Source organism: Anolis carolinensis, chromosome 1, assembly GCF_035594765.1.
Source record: "Anolis carolinensis isolate JA03-04 chromosome 1, rAnoCar3.1.pri, whole genome shotgun sequence".
NCBI lineage: Eukaryota > Metazoa > Chordata > Lepidosauria > Squamata > Dactyloidae > Anolis > Anolis carolinensis.
The window spans coordinates 124,390,282-124,410,252 of NC_085841.1; the positions used below are offsets into that span (position 1 = coordinate 124,390,282).

At 38.1% G+C, this 19,971-nt stretch overlaps 1 protein-coding gene across 3 annotated transcripts in view; it reads right to left on the reverse strand.

Annotated features, from left to right (window-relative positions):
- Positions 1–19,971, reverse strand: part of col19a1 (collagen type XIX alpha 1 chain) — a 280,321-nt gene that overhangs the window by 45,562 nt on the left and 214,788 nt on the right. For all 3 annotated transcript variants that reach the window (XM_062982112.1, XM_008118858.3, XM_062982115.1), the window contains 10 exons: positions 18,849–18,902; positions 17,533–17,586; positions 13,477–13,530; positions 11,343–11,396; positions 7,208–7,252; positions 6,584–6,634; positions 6,453–6,497; positions 2,918–2,944; positions 2,056–2,109; positions 562–606 (listed from right to left, as the gene is read on the reverse strand). In XM_062982112.1, the coding sequence (XP_062838182.1) occupies positions 562–606; positions 2,056–2,109; positions 2,918–2,944; positions 6,453–6,497; positions 6,584–6,634; positions 7,208–7,252; positions 11,343–11,396; positions 13,477–13,530; positions 17,533–17,586; positions 18,849–18,902 (483 nt within the window). The remainder of the gene's footprint in view (positions 1–561; positions 607–2,055; positions 2,110–2,917; positions 2,945–6,452; positions 6,498–6,583; positions 6,635–7,207; positions 7,253–11,342; positions 11,397–13,476; positions 13,531–17,532; positions 17,587–18,848; positions 18,903–19,971) is intronic.

The window sequence follows — 19,971 nt, forward strand, 5'->3', positions numbered from 1 at the left end:
CACAATTAGCAGCTAAACAGCAGAAGATATCCTCAGCATCACCAGATTCAAGGATGCAAAACATTCAGGGAGAATGGGAATTACAAAACCTCCAAAAATTAATGGCACATGCTGTAGTCAAATAGCTGGAAATGCTTTTCTTAAATGGACTACAGTGAAGAATGCAATATATTATTTTAAACCAGTGAGTACAATTTCCACCAATTCAAATAAAGATGGATTTTTTGTTTAAATAAGTATTTTACTTGGGTGGAGGAGAAAGTTGGAAGAAGCTCAGTGTAGGCATACAAAATATATCTGGCAGAATTTACCCAGCAGGTTTATGATGTTATTTGCAGTTTTTCTAAAAAGAAACAAACCTGTTTTGGCAGCAGGTACTGGCCACCTTTAGCTAATATAAGGTAAGAGCAACTCAGGAAAGGTAATAGTAGAAAGCAATTCTGTTTCAGCCCCCAGGAGAGATGGGGATATTAATTTTACACTAATATGCTATGTACGAGAACACAATTTCTCCCAGCACAAGAGGTTGTATCTAAGTTGCATCTTTAGCAGTATACTTACAGGTATTCCTGGGACCCCTGGAGGACCTGCTGGACCTTGGTCTCCCTAAGAAAGAGAAACTGCATTGTTAATATTTCATTAGCAATCTGTCAAGGTCAAAGTTTTGACAAAGAAATTGAGAAGCTCCAAGAAGCTAAAGCTTCGTGAGTATTTGACCAAATAAATCCCACTCACACACTGTGCTTCCTCTGTGTTTTTCGGTCAGTCGGTCCTCCACATTTGACTTCTGCAGATTTTATTATTCATGGATTTGATTAAAATGTTATCTCTAGGTACACCTAGTACATTATTACTCTGTGGTCAACACTGAAGGACCTAGCATTTCTGGTAATGTTATTATGTTATTTTGAGCAGTAAGATAGGTGGCTTGAAATGTGACATCGCCAGCAAGTCTCTGAGAGAGAGCTGTTTGCTGGTCTTAAGGCAGTGGTAGGGACTCCATGAGCTCGTGGACTAGCGAGCCCTATGAATGGCTAAAGGACTTCATGGATGATCCCAGCCCTGGGGCCCTTTACACCAGTTTTCTTTTTTAGTAGCTGTAGATGTGCCCTAAGAGAATACAATCTTACAGATTTGGAAAGAATGCTGGAGGACGTTTAGGCCCCATGTACACTGCCATTATAATGCATATAGAATTGTATTATATGACACTGTAGACTCATATAATCTAATTGAATGCAGTTCAGTCTGCATTATATGAGTCTACATTGACTATATTATCCAGTTCAAACTGCATTATGATGGCAGAGAACATAGAGACTAAGTTTGGTCAGGATGATGGGTAAAAGGCTCCAGATAACATTTTCTTCTTTTAACAACAGCAACAAAAATAAACAATATATTTGGGTTTATGTTTCTGCCTTAATAGTGGCAGCTAGTGACTTTCATGGCATGGAGCTGGTAAATCCATTTTGAATTTTAGTCTGAACTCTAAAAGTACCATCTCAGGGACTGATTCCATTCCACAAAAAGATTGGCCTCTTGATAGTGCATTTAAAGTTCAAAGCTGAAACAAATTCACTATTGCACCGATGCAGAAGCTGCCATTTGTCATACAGATACTCTTGAGCTGTAAACCTGCAGTCTGGCGCATAAAGAGATGCCTGTCATAAGCTGCTATATCACCATTTTTGCAGAGAAACAGCAGCCAACATTTCTAGAACATCACAGTTGCTGTGTGTGTGGGCAAAGAGATGTGCCCTCCTTTCTTCCCCCAAATGCCCCAGGCACAAACAAACACAACAAGCATATTTCAGCAGCTACAAAATGATTCTGTGTATTCAGGTGTACATTTTCCTAAAATTAAATTGTGTTATACAGCTGGAACACTAACTAGTGTTGTTTCCAATAATATGGCACTTCATTAAGAAAATACAGTTGAGCCAATCTAACACATAATGTCAAATTATATTGTCAAATGAGTGTCCAAATTTAGTAAATAATGTATTCAAAACTGTCGGAGAAGACCTGCCAGTTTTATTATTAGAATCCTACCTTTTCTCCTTGAAGTCCTTCTAGTCCTGGAAGCCCCATTGGGCCCGATTCCCCCTTGTAAAGAAAAAGATGATTGCAGAAAAGATTTATACTTTCAATGAGGTTAAGCACTTAATTTTGGAACATTTCACATATTGTTAAGTATGTTGTTTACTTGGAGATGGCTTTTTTTGTTTTGAGCAATTGATGGGTTTACTGACCTAAGTAACTGATTCAAGCTTCAGAATGTGCTTATTCTGTGAATAAACATTCCAGTTTTGATTTACATCTCTGGTTAGGGATGAATAAATCATTTGATAAGTATATCTTATCAAGGTCATTTATCACCTGATTTCAATCCAGTAACAGAAATCTACAGAAGTAAACTTGTCAATTGATTTTTATTACAGAGTATAGAACAGTAGGTGTTGGTGGCCTACATATAGATGTTCTGAGATATATAAACACCTTAATCCACATATAAAACCTGATGTCAACGCCCCGCCCCAAAGAACAGCATCCTAAACTTCACTGTTCTCTCACATACTAATTTTCTATATTTCTGTTTATTTTAAAGTTGATAGGGAACATTCAGTAACCAGGTCTCTTATCCCCTACCTTGCTCAGACTTGTATACATCAAGACTTTGAGGCACATTATTTAAATACAGAGTATTATTGCATATTGTTACATAAATAAACACAATCTTTACTAAACCAGTAAAAGGAAACAGTGTCACTTTGAGTCATATCTATACCTATATCTATTGTTTCTTTTGACTTGGAAAATGATTCTGAAATAAAAGCAAGCTGAAATAATATTTGATGAAGGATCATCCTCCCATGCTACCAAATGTTGAGAGACATTTTAATCAGTTACCTACCGTTGCTCCAGTGTCACCTTTTGGGCCCTGAAAGACAAAGTGCAAAAATTCATCCATTCACCCATCCATCTATTCATTTAGTCATTTTATTATTTCATTAATTTAAATATAAATTAATATAAACAAAATAATAAATATAATGTTTTATACACATGCTCACGCATACATCAGGCATTTTAGACAATTTTCTGGATTTAAAGTAAAGATCCTAACACTGTGCAGCCCCAAATTGGAAGATAATACTATCATCCATTAAAGAATGTTGAAAATAAGAATGCATACAACTCAGTTTCATCTTCATCCTACTTAGATTTCTGGCTGAAATTTCAGGTGATAAACACTGAAGAGCCCCCTGACAACCCCTTCCATCTGGCCATTTTCCAGACCTAGATCTCATTAGAAGTCTAGCAAGTTGTCTGAAATATACTGGACCAAATATGTACATGAAATAAAAGCAGAATTGTACCGTCACACCCGGGCATCTATAGTAAACTAAGATGTGCTTCTTTCTTTACCCAGGTGAACTGCGGGAGCCTTACTTTGAAGCTCAGGAATCCCAGTAACCAGAGTCACTTCAAGTTGAACAATCAAACAAGATTTTATGTGTTGTTGAAGGCTTTCATGGCCAGGATCACAGGGTTGTTGTATGTCTTTCGGGCTGTGTGGCCATGTTTCAGAAGTTTCCTGACGTTTTGCCCACATCTATGGCAGGCATCCTCAGAGGTTGTGAGGTATGGAAAAACTAAGCAAGGACTGTTTATATATATCTGTGGGAAGTCCAGGGTGAGGGAAGAACTCTTGTCAGTTGGAAGCCAGCTTAAATGTTCCAGTTAATCACCCTAATTTGCATTGAATGGATACATCTAGCTTCTTTCTGCCTGGGGGCATTCTTTGTTAACTGCCCCTAGTTCCCATGTCTCAGAGTGTTGCTTCTTATTTACTGTTCTGATTTTTGAGCTTTTTAATACTGGTAGCCAGATTTTGTTCATTTTCATGGTTTCCTCCTTTCTGTTGAAGTTGTCCACATGGTTGTGAATTTCAATGGCTTCTCTGTGTAGTCTGACATGATAACTGTTGGAGTGGTCAAGTATTTCTGTGATCTCAAATAATATACTGTGTCCAGGTTGATTAATCACAGAAGCCCTCCCACCCAGGCTTTACGGACTCCCAAAAATCCACAAGGACTCCATCCCACTCAGACCCATTGTAAGTGCCATTGGATCACAGACTTACAACCTGGCAAAATTTCTGGCTACACAGCTACAAACCCATATTGGGCTCACTGCGCACTATATCAAGGACTCAACACACTTCAGCATCCTCAAGATCCAAGATCAGCAACCTCAAGCTAAGCACCAAGGACATCCTGATCAGCTTCGATGTGGTGTCCCTATTTACCAAGGTCCCGGTAGCTGACACCCTCACACTAATCAAACAAAACTTCCCAGAAGACATCACAGCCCTGTTTCACCATTGCCTCACCACTAGCTACTTTCAGTGGGACAATGGATTTTATGAACAGAAAGATGGAGTGGCCATGGGGAGCTCTTTCAGCCCAGTAGTAGCAAATTTCTATATGGAACACTTTGAAAAACAAGCCCTAGAAACAGCACCAAAAAAGCCAACTGTTTGGTTCAGATATGTAAATGACACCTTCGCAATTTGGAGCTCTACAGGCCAGTGGATACTCCACCACAGACATCAGAAGAGCTGTAAGGCCAAGACAAGCCATGAGAGTCAAGACAAAGATCCACCCAGAGGAAAGGTGTTCTTACCATACATCAAGGGAACCACTGACCGCATAGGCAAACTGATGAAAAAGCACAACCTACAAACTATCTACAGATCCACAAAGAAAATCCAACAAATACTACGGTCAGCGAAAGACAAGAGGGATCCTCTCTCCTCTGCAGGAGTCTACCGGATACCATGCAGCTGTGGAGACGAAGTAGTTGGAGCTTCTTCCAATGGCAGAGAAATCCTGAGATATTCTCTCCCCCAGTGCTGAGTTACTATTTTAAAAAGAGCATGTCTTTCCCTATCCACGCTCAGCACCAGTTTCAAAGGTAGGTCAGTACTTACTATGGCTTGTCTGAGCTGTCCTGGCCTGACCACACAAGCACATCCGAGTTCTTTTCTCTTCTGTCTAGAAGGCAAAAGGCTTCTCAAAATGGAGCCTTTTTCCCCAGGAAAAGAGGCGGTCTCCAGAACAAAAAGATACTTTGCAGGCCTATAGCAGCAAGGCTTTGCAAACTGGCTACAAACTCTGGCTAACTATCAGGTTGCTGCAGAATCTGCAACAGCCCTGGAAGAAATCCAAACAGGTGCTATTCCTACAACTATGGGCAACTTGTAAAGTCAAACCCCTGGGAGACAGAACAGTACCAAACAATTAAGCAGCTCATCTCCAGTATACAGTAGGATAATAATAATAATAATAATAATAATAATAATAATAATAATAATAATTTGTGTGTGCATTATTTGCCGATACATAACACAGTCCTAGACATTTGGGAAATGTCCAATGTGTGATCCAATACAACAGTCACCATAGTGATCTTGTTTGCTGTGTACTAATCGTGTTGTTTATCAAATAATAATGCTTTATTTATAACCCGCCCTATCTCCCCAAAGGGACTCAGGATGGCTTCCGAGGATATAAAACACTCCAACAATATAAAACACAATAAGGACAATGAAATCTATTTGAAACCAGATGAAAACCCAACTTTGTTTTGTATCATAGCACCTGGAAGGGTATTTTGGTTTATTTCATTATTCCAGGACACAATTGAACTTATAAGGGAAAATAACAAAAAACAAACAAACAAACAAAAAAACCAAAACAAAAAAACTCTATTGTAAAAAAGAAAAAAAGATTGATTCACATGACAATTTTTTGTTGAGTCATAAATAGGCTGATCATATTTCCTAAGTCTACTTAATTGTGTTGATGTTCATGAATAGGAGTTCCACGCAGAGTACTTTATGTTTTTACATATTCCCTTCCAATGAAATGAATGTGAATCATGTGTAGGTAAGAGACTGTTTGGCACACCTTGATATCCTGGCCCCATAATGGATCACTGGGTTGGGGAATAAGTCTTCTATAGCCTAGATATATGGGAAATTGCCTTTTGCTGAATCAGACTGTTAGTCCATTTAGCTCAGTACTATCATCACAGACAACAGGTCCATCAATTATCTGGAGTCAGTTTTTCCAACTCTACTTGAAAATTGTAAGAATTGAAATTGTCAACCTCTCCATGGAAAATACATGTCTTATCCCTGAGTGGTCAAATACTTTTACTTTATAAAAAATGTAAAATGAATAGTTCTCAATTTACATAGACTGCTAGTAGGATTCTACGAAAGTTAGCCATTTTCAAGCACCACTGAAATCTATAGGCCAAGGTAGACATTACTTTCAACGCCTATTGATTTTAGACAAAGGTATGCCTTTTTGGGTCCAGCCACTCTGTTAGGATGAAGAATAAGTGTAGTTAAAATAGTATAATAGTGCAATACTTACAGGAGGGCCAGGTGGACCAGCATAAGTTGCAGCATTGGTACCCCCCTGTAGTGAGGAAAGCGCTGCATTTGAATTCATGCAGAATGATTGTAAACCATAGAGTTTTGGCTAATAGATGATTAAATAAATACCTGCAGTTTATAGAGGCTGCTCATGCCATTTCGTTCATTGTACGGCACACCCTGAAAATGTGAATGAGGCAAAGAAAGAAGAAATAACACTGACAGTCAAGAAACAAAAAAATTTGGTACTCTACTTGGAGGTGTCTACGGACAACGCTGGCTCTTCGGCTTAGAAATGGAGATGAGCACCAACCCCCAGAGTCAGACATGACTGGACTTAACGTCAGGGGAAACCTTTACCTTTACCTTACCTCTAATGTCATACAAACTATAAATGCACACACAATGCCAACCTAGTATCTCAGCATGAAAACAGCCTTTCCTATGTGAGAAACCATTGCCTTCCAGAACCTTTTGCCTTCTAGTCCTATCAGCTTTAACCACCATGGTCAATTAAAATGTGATTGTACAACAGTAGGCCAAATTATTAGAAATGTTAAATTTTTCTGAATTCTGCTCTATACAGACTTCCAGGCTTCAATAAATTGATTGCACTTTAAAAGTATAAATATGCTTCCTCAGCTTAAAAACCCTTCCATTGAAATCAGTGGGACACGCTTCCAAATATGCTTGGGCCTCCTGCCTCCCCTCCCCACTCCTGCTCAGATTGGAAATATCATACATTGTACTTACTGGTGGGCCAGGAGATCCAGGCTTCCCAGGAACACCCTGGTTTCCCTGCATCACATTAAGAACAATAAAACGTCAGTGCAGATTGTGTGCAGTCTTATGTGATCACATTGACTACATACACAGAGGACTTGTAAACTCAGTGTGACAACACCATTCCATCTTAACGGCAACTAATAAGAAAGAATACACTAGCTAGCACACCTTTCCCTGACTTCACATAGAATAGCATTCTCCTCCACTTCTATTCTGTAGCTGAGCTTCTTGAGTACAAACTACTTTTGTATTTGAACGGAGATTGCAGCATTTGAAGTAAGCTGAGAACAAAGCTGGGAAGAAGGAAGAAGAAACACATTTTAAAGCAGCCGGAAAACTAGCATGTCATGGGCTTAATAAAATTTTCTTGGTCAAATTACACAGTTGAAATAGATGTTTTATTTTTTTAAAAAAATAGAAGACAGGTTCTCATAGAAATCACAGTGCCTGGTGATATTTTTCTGCAATGTATTGCAATGCTTAAAGGACAAATTCTTCCTGCAAATTGACAAGCTCATGGACCTAAGGGTTCTAAATTACTCCCATTCCCTTTCTTTCCGTTTTTCATCAGCTTCAAGGGACAGGGTTCACAATGACATTGCTCAGCGCATGCTATGAGGTACTATCAGTGACTGCTTCACAGTGGAACACAGAATTTGCCTGACAGGTTATTACAAAGACTAATAAGACTGGGAAAAGACAGGAATACCCTACTGAAGATAACATTTTAATTTTTTTAAAAGAATAGCCACCATCAATTCATGCTGACAAAATTGTCTTTTCAGTGTACCAGACAAAAACAGAAGGTTCATTACTTTTCAGAAAAACAAGCAGTGCTGATGGTGATTTATCTATAATATGAAACAGCTTGTGGAGGCTGAGCATTTCTTTTGCCTTAAACACTGAATCCTAAACATAAGACAAGTTGTGGGAGCCTAGGGGGTGCTGCTGACATCAAAATATACCTATTCAAGGAGTCACTTTCAGCTTTTGCAACTTGTTGATCCAATGCTTTAAGTGTTATAAAGTATGGTGCTTGAGGCTATACACTTTTAGCAAGCAGACTGCTGAATAATATAGGTGTGGAAGGAAACGTTACTCAGATTATCTCTTTGGAACAGGCAAAGGATAGAAGCCATGTTTTCTGAGGCTGGTGTCCCTAGCATGTGCCACAAAAGAAGGCTGGAAAGCATAAACTCAAATGGGATTTGAAAAGGGGAGCCAACTACTAAATCATATGAACTCAACACATTTTCAGCAAAGCTTCTGGAAGTCTTCTTGTTCGTAATGTATGTGACACTATTATTTCATCTAAAATAATATCCAATGAAGAATGGACACAATACAGGCAACTGCACAGGATGACTGAAGCTCTCATCACCAATTGTCTGATAAAACTTAACTAGTTTTCTGCTACATAACTATACTGGCATCAGTCTTGGTCTGCATTTGATTTCATGAACCTACAGAATGTAAAAAGATATAACTGAAGCCACTTAGTATAGATTTACAGCCTTCACAATCAGGTTAGTAACTGGTGAAAATATACCATATATACTCGAGTATAAGCCAACCTGAATATAAGCCGAGGCACCTAATATTAACACAAAACACTGGGAAAACTTATTGACTCAAGTGTAAGACAAGGGTGGGAAATGCAGCAGATACTGGTAATTTTCAAAAATAAAAATAAAAATAGATACCAATAAAATTACATTAATTGAGGCATCAGTAGGTATGATGTTTTTGAATATTTACATAAAACTGTAATTTAAGATAATAATAAGACTTCAATAAGACTGTCTAATTCTGATTACCTATATCAGGGGTCCCCAAACTTGTAAAACAGGGGGCCAGTTCACGATCCTTCAGACCATTGGAGGGCCGGGCTATAGTCGGCCACCAAGCAATAATAATTAATAATAATAATAATAATAATAATAATAATAACAATAATAATAATAACAAAGAGGGTTGGAAGAGACCCTTTGGGCCATTTAGTCCAACCCCCTTCTGCCTCTGTGCACCAAAAGCACAAGCAAAGCATCCCTGACAGATGGCCACCCAGCCTCAATGTTAATAATAATAATAATAATAATAATAATAATAATAATAATAATAATAAAGAGGGTGGGAAGAGACCCCTTGCACCATTGAGTCCAACATCCTTCTGCCTCTGGCACCAAAAGCACAAGCAAAGCACCCCTGACAGATGGCCACCCAGCCTCAATGATAATAATAATAATAATAATAATAATAATAATAATAATAATAAAGAGGGTTGGAAGAGACCCTTTGGGCCATTTAGTCCAACCCCCTTCTACCTCTGTGCACCAAAAGCACAAGCAAAGCAGCCCTGACAGATGGCCACCCAGCCTCAATGTTAATAATAATAATAATAATAATAATAATAATAATAATAATAATAATAATAATAATAAATCGCACAGACAGACTACAAACAGAGACACAACTATGTGGCCCAAATAATTCATTGGAACTTATGCCTCAAGTACCACCTCCCAGCAGCAAAGAACTGGTAGGATCACAAACCTGCAAAAGTCTTGGAAAATGAGCACGCAAAGATACTGTGGGACTTCCAAATCCAGACTGACAAAGTTCTGGAACACAACACACCAGACATCACAGTTGTGGAAAAGAACAAGGTTTGGATCATTGATGTTGCCATCCCAGGTGACAGTCGCATAGATGAAAAACAACAGGAAAAACTCAGCCGCTATCAGGACCTCAAGATTGAACTTCAAAGACTCTGGCAGAAACCAGTGCAGGTGGTCCCGGTGGTGATGGGCACACTGGGTGCCGTGCCAAAAGATCTCAGCCGGCATTTGGAAACAATAGGCATTGACAAAATCACCATCTGCCAACTGCAAAAGGCCACCCTTCTGGGATCTGCACACATCATCAGAAAATACATCACACAGTCCCAGACACTTGGGAAGTGTTCGACTTGTGGTTTTGTGAAACGAAATCCAGCATATTTATCTTGTTTGCTGTGTCATACAACGTCGTTGTGTTGATGGTAATAATAATAATAATAATAAAGAGGGTTGGAAGAGACCTGTTGGGCCATTGAGTCCAATCCCCTTCTGCTTTTGTGCACCGAAAGCACAAGCAAAGCACCCCTGACAGATGGCCACCCAGCCTCAATGTTAATAATAATAATAATAATAATAATAATAATAATAATAATAATAGAGAGGGTTGGAAGAGACCCCTTGGGCCATTTAGTCCAACCCCCTTCTGCCTTTGTGGACCAAAAGCACAAGCAAAGCATCCCTGACAGATGGCCACCCAGCCTCAATGTTAATAAAATAATAATAATAATAATAATAATAATAATAATAATAATAATAATAAGGGTTGTAAGAGAAGAAGAGACCCTTTGAGTCATTTAGCCCAACCCACTTCTGCCCTTGTGCCATGGGGGCCGGATAAATAGCTTTGATGGGCCGCATCCGGCCCCCGGGCCTTAGTTTGGGGACCCCTGACCTATATACTCAAGTATAAGCTGACCCAAATATAGGCCAAACCAGGCCCCTCACACGAATATAAGCCGAGGGGGGCTTTTTCAGCCCTAAAAAGGACCGAGAAACTTAGCTTATACTCAAGTATATATTTATTTATTATTTATTTTTATTTACACCATTTATATTCCGCCCTTCTCACCCCGAAGGGGACTCAGGGCGGATCACATTACACATATAGGCAAACATTCAATGCCTTTTAACATAGAACAAAGACAAACAAACATAGGCTCCGAGCGGGCCTCGAACTCATGACCTCCTGGTCAGAGTGATTCATTGCAGTTAATTGCAGCTGGCTTGCTCTCCCACCTGCGCCGCAGCCCGGTATGTGTTTCTTCCAAATGATATCAAAATACAGTTCGTATTCACGTGTGCAGCTTGAATTAACACTCTTGAACTGAAACCTCCCAATTTTCAAAACTTTATCATTTGACCTCCACAAAATTAAAGGCTCTACTGATTCCACTGAGCTATCACTGAAATAAAAGTAGTCTAGTAAACAAAGAATAAAAAAAAGATTTTGGTGTGAAACCATACCAAACAACAGAGTAACATACCTTTTCACCTTTTGTCCCAGGTGACCCTGGGTGGCCAGGTCTCCCTGATGCCCCCTAAAAAGAAAGTCAAAATGTGTGATTCGGTTTTTAAAAACTGACCCCTTTGAAGATTATTTTAACCAAATTTGTTTTTTTGCCTAATACTTATCAAGTGGTTGATTTAAAATGGATATGATGCATTATGTATCACACAAATTGGAATACAGCCAAAAGATTACATTACTGATTAGATTACAATGTAAAGCATAAAAACAAAGTAAAAATAACAGTATCAATAAAAACATGATCAGAGGTAACACATGCTTGAGTTACATCTTGTTTGGATTGCTGCGATGCTCTCTGCAGGGAGCTACTTTGGAAGGAAATTTCAGCTGGTCCAGAATGTGGCAGCAAGGATGCTGGTGGGTGTTTGTCCCTGGGATCATATTATATTCACCCTGCAGCACCTGCTCTGCTGGGCAGTTTGTTTGGGCCATAATGTAAAATGTTGACAATTATCTTGGATGCCCTAAAGTGGTTTCATTTAGGAGGTCAATTTTTACAATATAAGCCTGCTCATTCATAAGAAGAGCAGTTTCATCTTGTCTGTGTCCCAAGATGATGGAGGCAGTGTTGTTTCGAAGATCAGACCTTCCCTGTGATTTTACTGGTACAGTGGAATGCTTTACCAACTGGTGAAGTTGTTTTCATTGTGGCAGGGATCTGCTTACCCAGGTTGATATAGTGTCATATGGGGAGTGTGGGTTTTGTATGTGTTGTTTACCAATATACTTCTGAGATAACTGCTACATTCTACTCACATGACTATAATGTGCAAAACATTTTAAAAATATGGTGGGTGAAAGTTACATTTACATTTATGCCCTCCACTGCACCCCAGCTTGGAATCAACACCTCCTGATATGACCAAGGCTTTTTAATGTCAATGGTTGTGCACAAAGGTTGTGCATTAGACTTTATTATTACACTGAGTCTTTATTCTACTGCATTCATGAATATTCACATGACTAGCTCATTAATGGGGAAAGAAATTCTAGCATGATTGAATTGTCTCCTTTCAGCTGTTCTGGAGGGAAGAGTTTGGAAAATTCCCTTTTCTGAGTGCTTGTATCCTTCTGACTCAGGGGAAGTCAAATCGGTGAAAAGTGTTCCTCTCTATTGCCTTTTATACCACAACATTAAGAAACCTTTAATGGATCTGCCTTAATCCAACTGCAAGGACATTCAGATTCTTTTTATGTTTCTTTCCTTCTCTCAGATGAAAATACAGAATTCTTACAGTGCCGACAAGCCTGTGTACAAGCCAATACTATCTCATACCAGGAAGTGTAACGTATTTTTATTGTCTTGTCTATTCATTTTAATTAACTGTACTGTGTGCACTCTTCTTTATAGTGCTAGTCACAGCCCATAATGTAGATAAATCAATTGATTGAAAAATCCTTTAACCCCTTTGGAAAAACTGAGATGTATCTGATATAATGGATCATAGTCCATGAAACCATCTGCGAGAAATGCCTTTTCCTCAATTATATGATTCCTTTATGTTGTTTAATGCAGGAAAAGCTAATCTGTAATGTTGATTACCATCTTGGAAATATTTCTTCATGGACATCACTTCTTCGTTTGTCTCTGCTAGTTCAAACTTCAACAATATTAGTATATTTAAGAATATTTAGTTTATTTCCTTCAAAATCATGAGAAAGTGCTGGGAGAGAGTAGCATTCCACCAAGCCTGCTGGGAACGTCTCTGCTGAGCAATTGCTACTTATTTTGCCAGAATTCTATTTCAGTGATCTGTATTTTCAACAAAGATAAATGAAAAGCAAGGCATCTAGATGTTCATGAATAGCAAGTCCCACCATTCTTCAGTTCTGGCTATGGAGGCCAGAGCTGCTGGGAGTGAAAATTCCAACAACATTGGGATCTCTGATCTAAAACCATAAGCAACTTAGGGCTCTTCCACACAGCTATATAAAATCCATATTGAACTGAATTATATGGCAGTGTGGACTCAGACATTCCAGTTTAAAGCAGATATTGTGGATTATCTGCCTTGACATTCTGGGTTCAATGGCTGCATGGAAGGGCCCTTCCTGTGTTGATGGAGATGAGGATATCATCACATACTTACAGAAGGTCCTGCAGGTCCTGCAATACCAGGAAGTCCTGGAATACCTTGAAGACCCTGAAAGAAATTGAGCATGGATGAGAATAAAATTATACATGCTCAGCTAACAGAGTCAGATAAAGAACACATAATCCAGTCACTTGTGCCAGCTTGAGTAGTTCAATTGAATTAGTGGAGATAAAAGAACTTGTTATATGCCCCCAGTTAATGGCAACCTTATGAATGAGAGACCTCCAAGACATCCTATTAATAACAGCCTGACACAAATGCTGGTTTACAGCTCAGCAGTTTAGTCTACCTTAGTTGAGAGTAGCTATTAGATTCAGACTTTGAAAACAGATGTTACTATTCTTACCTACTGTTTGAATGCATTCTTTGATTTCTTGGATTTATTCAGTATGATGCATTAGATAATGCACTCACCCTGAAAGAATACATGCATCACTTCAAATATTTATATCAGTAGTCTCTCTTCCCTTTATTTATTTATTTACAACATTTTTACCCTGCCTTTCTCACCCAAGGGGACTCAAGGCGGCTTTCTCCCTTGGTTATGTTTGCACTGTTATGTTCCATGTTAACATGTTCAGAGAAGCACTTCAACTTTAAATTTTTCTCCATCACAAGTAGAGATCACAGAGGTGGCAAACTACAGTAATAAGAGCCTGCAAGACAAGAACAGGGCTGATGATGATAGCGTGATTTGGAGACCTCTCATTCATGGCGCCATCCAAAATCAAAGCCTACTTGACTGGGTTAAAAACAACAATTCTTAGAGTATGTTTCCTTTTAAAAAATTGTATCTGACAATTGCAATTAATCTCAACATAAGGCTTATGAGTGCTTTGATATAACATGCTTCATTATAACTAATATTTTCTTTGTTATTTTGATGACATTTTAGATCTTTCAACAAATAAAATTAACGTGCATTACATTTACTTATGCTGACTTCCACTTTCTATTCATCATCAGATTTTTCTAACAATGGAGGATCATTAATTTCTCTCTCTCTGCTTGCATCTAACCAGAACATTACTTTGAATCTATTTATGGGTTCTTTCTTTAAAACGAATTTAAAAGAAAAAATTAGCATGGGTATATGGTACAAGATGTAATGAGCTAGAGTCTACTTCCCTTCGACTTGGTGAATAGAAAACTATTTTTTGTCCTGGAAATTCATTTGGCTATCTGTTCTTCTCCATGAATACATTTGTTATCATTGATATAAATAGCTGTGTCTAGATTCATCACAAAGATGAATCTAATAACTGCACTATTTAATATAATTAATTGCTTCTCTCACATGCAAAGAAGAATAAAAGAACAGGCTAGTTGGACAGTCTTTTCTTTCCTCAGAGAAATATTAAATGTTATTGCTATGAGGTGGGTCTGGGAATCTCTAATTGAGAATACTAAACATCAACAACAAGGAGTCTTTGGGGAAAACTATGTTTGACAAGCTTCCACAAAACCAAAATATAGTGTCATTATGCCCCGTTTTTGCCTACTGTGTTCCAGTGTATTTTAGTGTTTTCTGGGATGTATGCTGGGGAAAATGGAAGGAAAAAGGAAGAGGAGCCAACCAAGGCCAAGAAGGATGGATGGTATCCTTGAAGTGACTGGCTTGACCTTAAAGGAATTGGGGGCAGCGATGGTCAACTGGGAGCTCTGGCGTGGGCTGGTCCATGAGGTCACAAAAAGTTGGAAGCGACTGAACTAATAAACAACAACATCCTGGACTAAAAGACACTAGATCTTATCTAATCTTAGAAGTTAAGTAGAGCTCTGATGAATATTTGAATGAAAGAGTGTCAACAAATATCAATTTCTGTAGGTTATATTTCAGGAGAAAGGAAATGGCAAAACCACCCGTGAGTAGTCACTGATCAAGAAAACCCTATGAAATTTATAGGGTCACAGTAAATCAACAGGCAACCTGAAGGCACACACACACACACTCACACACACCCACACCCTGGTGCCTTGTGGTGAGTTTTCATGGATGTATTGTTTTGGTTTGTACTGCTTCTCTGAAGCTTGTGCATAAAATGCACATGGGCACTGTGTGCGCCTGTTTGTAGAAAAAAAAATTAGAGAAGCCTTAGTATATAACTAAATTTTGGCACAGGAGACACTGTTTTGTGTCAGCCTAATGGTATAATTGCAACACTTATTCTAATATAAAGAATCTCTTTGCTTATTGAATTAGACAGCTCTTGTGCTAGTTTTAAAACAATAAAATGGAAAGGAAACAATTTATAGAAAAGACAACTTTTGGAGATAATTCTCCCCATGAGCACCTCTGATGGGTTTTCTCCAAAGTCCAATGAAATCAGTCATCATGATTCTGGCATGAAGTTCAGTCCTTTCTTTTCTGTTGCTTTTAAACTTCCTTTCAAACTTGTTAATGAAACTATTTGCAGTGCACTCTCCTAGAAGTACCATTAATTTGCCCACTTATGGCGGGTAACCTAGAGCTACTGCTAAAATGTAAAAGCCACTGGGAAATGCTGGCTTGCCTAAGGAAAAGAGTACGACTCTTGCTTAGTAACTAATAAATGTGTCAGTATGGCACCCTACTGAAGCACTAAAAAGTTTTCCCGAGAATGAACTTACTCTAGAGTCTCTTAAAAGACTAAGTGCCAATTACAAACTGCCCTTTTTATTAGAGTTTGTTCTGTTGCTTCTCGGTTCTTAGCAGCAAGGTACTGTTAAGAGCTGTTCAAAGTCAGTTTTTTTTAGAATTTCTGCTGCTGTTGCTACATCTATAGCAGTGCAAAAAAGACTCAACAAACTTGCACGGCAAAGCAGTACAAACCAAAACAATACATCCATGAAAACTCACCACAAGGCACCAGGGTGTGTGTGTGTGTGTGTGTGTGTGCCTTCAGGTTGCCTGTTGATTTACTGTGACCCCATAAATTTCATAGGGTTTTCTTGATCAGTGACTACTCACGGGTGGTTTTGCCATTTCCTTTCTCCTGAAATATAACCTACAGAAATTGATATTGTTGACACTCTTTCATTCAAATATTCATCAGAGCTCTACTTAACATTTGTCCTCAGCATATAATGGCATTGTCTAGTTCATTGTAAAAATAAAAAATACTACCAAATTCTTACTTACACATGCTTCATACAATAAAATATGTCTCTCCAGTGGTCCAGGCATTTTTCGTTTGGATGCAATTTTCTTGTAATCCATCCACACAACCTTTTAGAGAAGTGTTTCTTAACGTGGAGGTCAGGACCCCCCCCCCCCGGGGGGGCACAAGGGAGCATCAGAGGGGTTGCCAAAGACCATCAGAAAACACAGACCATCCCTTTGGAAGAGAAGGCTGAAAATTTCTCCACCTGTCTTTTGGGCCAATTCTATTGTTGGTGGGGTTTAAGGGGCTCTTTGATTGTAGGTGAACTGTAAATCCTAGCAACTACAACTCCCAAATGTCACTGTCTATTTTCCCTAAACTCCACCAGTGTTCACATTTGGGCATACTGAGTATTTGTGCCTAGTTTAGTCCAGATCCCTCATTGCTCTCTGGAGTAGGTGAACTACAACTCCCAAACTCAAGGTCAATGCCCTTTCAGTATTTTCTGTTGGTCTGTGGAGTTCTGTGTACCAAGTTTGGTTCAATTCCATCTTTGGTGGATTTCAGAGCGCTCTTTGATTGTAGGTTAACTATAAATCCCAGCAACTCAACTCCCAAATGGCAAAATCAGTCGCCCCCCCCCCCCCCACAACCCCATCAGGACTTCCTGGCATCAGTATTTAAATTTGGGCGTATTGGGTATTTGTGCCAAATTTGGTCCAGTGAATGAAAATACATCCTGCATACCAGATATTTACATTACAATTCATAACAGTAGAAAAATTACAGTTATGAAGTAGCAACGAAAATAATTTTATGTTGGGAGTCACCACAACATGAGGAACTATATTAAAGAGTCACAGCATTAGGAAGGTTGAGAACCACTGTTTCAGAGGCACGGGGGAGTGAGGGAATAATATTTTAATACATGGAAAACAATTCATAATAAAATAGAAGCGGATTTTACCTCATCACCTTTCTCTCCAGGAAGTCCAGGAAATCCACGTTCACCTTTATTCCCCTAGGTGAAAGAAAGAAGATCTGGAATTGTCATACTGTCTATATTAAATAATGATTTTATGAGCTTAACCATTTGCAAGCCACACAGTGCTAAAGCAGAGGTTCCCAAACTTGGACCCCAGATATTGCTAGACTTCAGTTCTCAGAAGTACCAGCCACTTCAACTGGTGGTGAAGGATTTTGGGAACTTCAGTAAAACAACATTGGAGGACACAAGTTTGGGAACCACCACATTAAAGGAAGAAGGCAGGGAATATTTAGGCAGGATCTACATTGCCATATAATTTAGTTTCAGAATCCAATTAGAAGCATTGAACTAGATTATATGAGTCTACGCTGCCAAATAATTGGATTATATGGCAGTGTAAATCCAGCCTTAGAGTCATCACTTGACACCTTTTAGAGCTAATGCCGTCAAGTGATGACTTTATTTCATTTATACACTTTGAACAATAAAGGCTATGTTCTATACATATCTATGTAGGAGCACATCCCACTGAATGCACTTGAAGTTTTGAAACTACAAAAGTTAAAAAAATTGCATACACTTGTAAACAAGCCCATATAGAAACTTGAGAAAACTATTTTGCTCACAATTTAGTTGACATGTGAAAAAATATTACTGTATTATTGTTCCTATTATTTCTATAGCTACAATATTCATTAGAAGAAGAATGGAATTTTAATTCAGAATTGACAACATAATGATACTATGGAATATGGATATACTAATGAGAATGTAATTAAGAGTAACATAATGCAAGAGACTGGTAGCTGCAGCACTGCAGTCCTTTAGTGTTGCTGAGAAAGTGCTTTACTGAAAACAAAATTAAAAGGATATGTCTTAATATAGATGTGTCTTAATATAGAGAGGCATATAGCAAAGCTCATCCTCATGGGAAAATATGACCTGCAATGTTTACCACAAGAAGTTCCGTTCTTCTCTGCAACTGTCATTTTAATTAGAAGCTTCCTTCATTTGGCTTCTGATCTGTTGAACACTTTCTGTTCAGTATGAAACAGTAATATCTAATTACTTCAACAGTGTCATTTTGCAAGTTACTACTTATTCCCTGTGTATTTTGTTTGTAGGGCTTTAGTTACTGGTATCCAGGCCAACTTCTGCCAGAAGAGCAGAGTATTAAGAAATTACAGTTGCAGTACCGCAGTATAAGACAAATAACAAATTAATCTGAAAACACATACAAGTAACTATGCTTCCAAATCAAGGAGCTTTGTCGTGTTCTCACTTAAGGAACTCACCTTGGGCCCTTCTCTGCCTGGGATTCCTGGAGGACCTCTTGGACCAGCATCACCCTAATGATAACAAATAAACTTTTTCAAATTAAATAGTAGTAGTGAAAAATATATCACTGGACAATCATTCCTAGAAACCCACCATATATTTCTGGCATCTCAGTCATTCCTGCTAGAGAAGACTGCTCTTTTTGGTTCAAGATATTTGAAGGATTATATCTCTATATATGTAAGCCCCTGACCAAGCAAGCTCTAAAATCTTCAGATAAGGTCATTCTCTAATTTCCACTATATATATGGGAGAGGGCCTTCTTAGTGTTTATTCTATATTTATTCTATGTTTATTCTTCCAGATTTAAGATACCTCTCCTGGAGGGTAGGGTGGCGGGATAGGATAGTTAGTAAAACTTTTCTATTCAAGCAAGTTTTCAGGAACTGATGACAATCGGTTGTGTTCTTTTTTATAAAATCATTGTATCTTTTAATAAAATTGTAATGGTTTTGATTTTATAGACTGTTTAATTCTTTTAAAAATAAATTTTGTATTTTATATTTCTGCACATTTGTACTCTGTTCTGATTTTAATATTTTGTAAGCTGCCTTGATCTCAATATTGAGGGAAAGGCGGGATAGAAAAAAATAGTAGACCTAATAATCATTACCGGCATTATCATTATTGTTTGTATTTTTTGCTCTTTAACACTTCTTCAGTCTGGAGCCCTAGTCTAATATTTGGCACAGACATTCTATACAAATATAAAAAGTCATAGTAATTAGAATACCAAGAAATATTAGATGAAAGAAACTCACACTTTGAACACTGAAAGATTAGAATATGAATGTTTTCTGTTTTTGTAGGAATAAGTGAATTCAGACAATTCATTAAAGCACTAAGATTGCAATTGAGTTGATTACACATGAGTTTTTCTTCCAATTAGTAGATATTTCTTACATAAGTTAATCAACCTGTAAAGGAATCACCACCGCAATAATCAATTATTTGAAAAAAAAAAAGAATAAGTCATGTAACATCAGGTAAAAAAGCTCAGTTAGGTGTGACCCTTCTATGAAAGCAAATAGGTAGATAAGTTATTTATTTATATCCAAACTCATTTAATCTAAGCACATG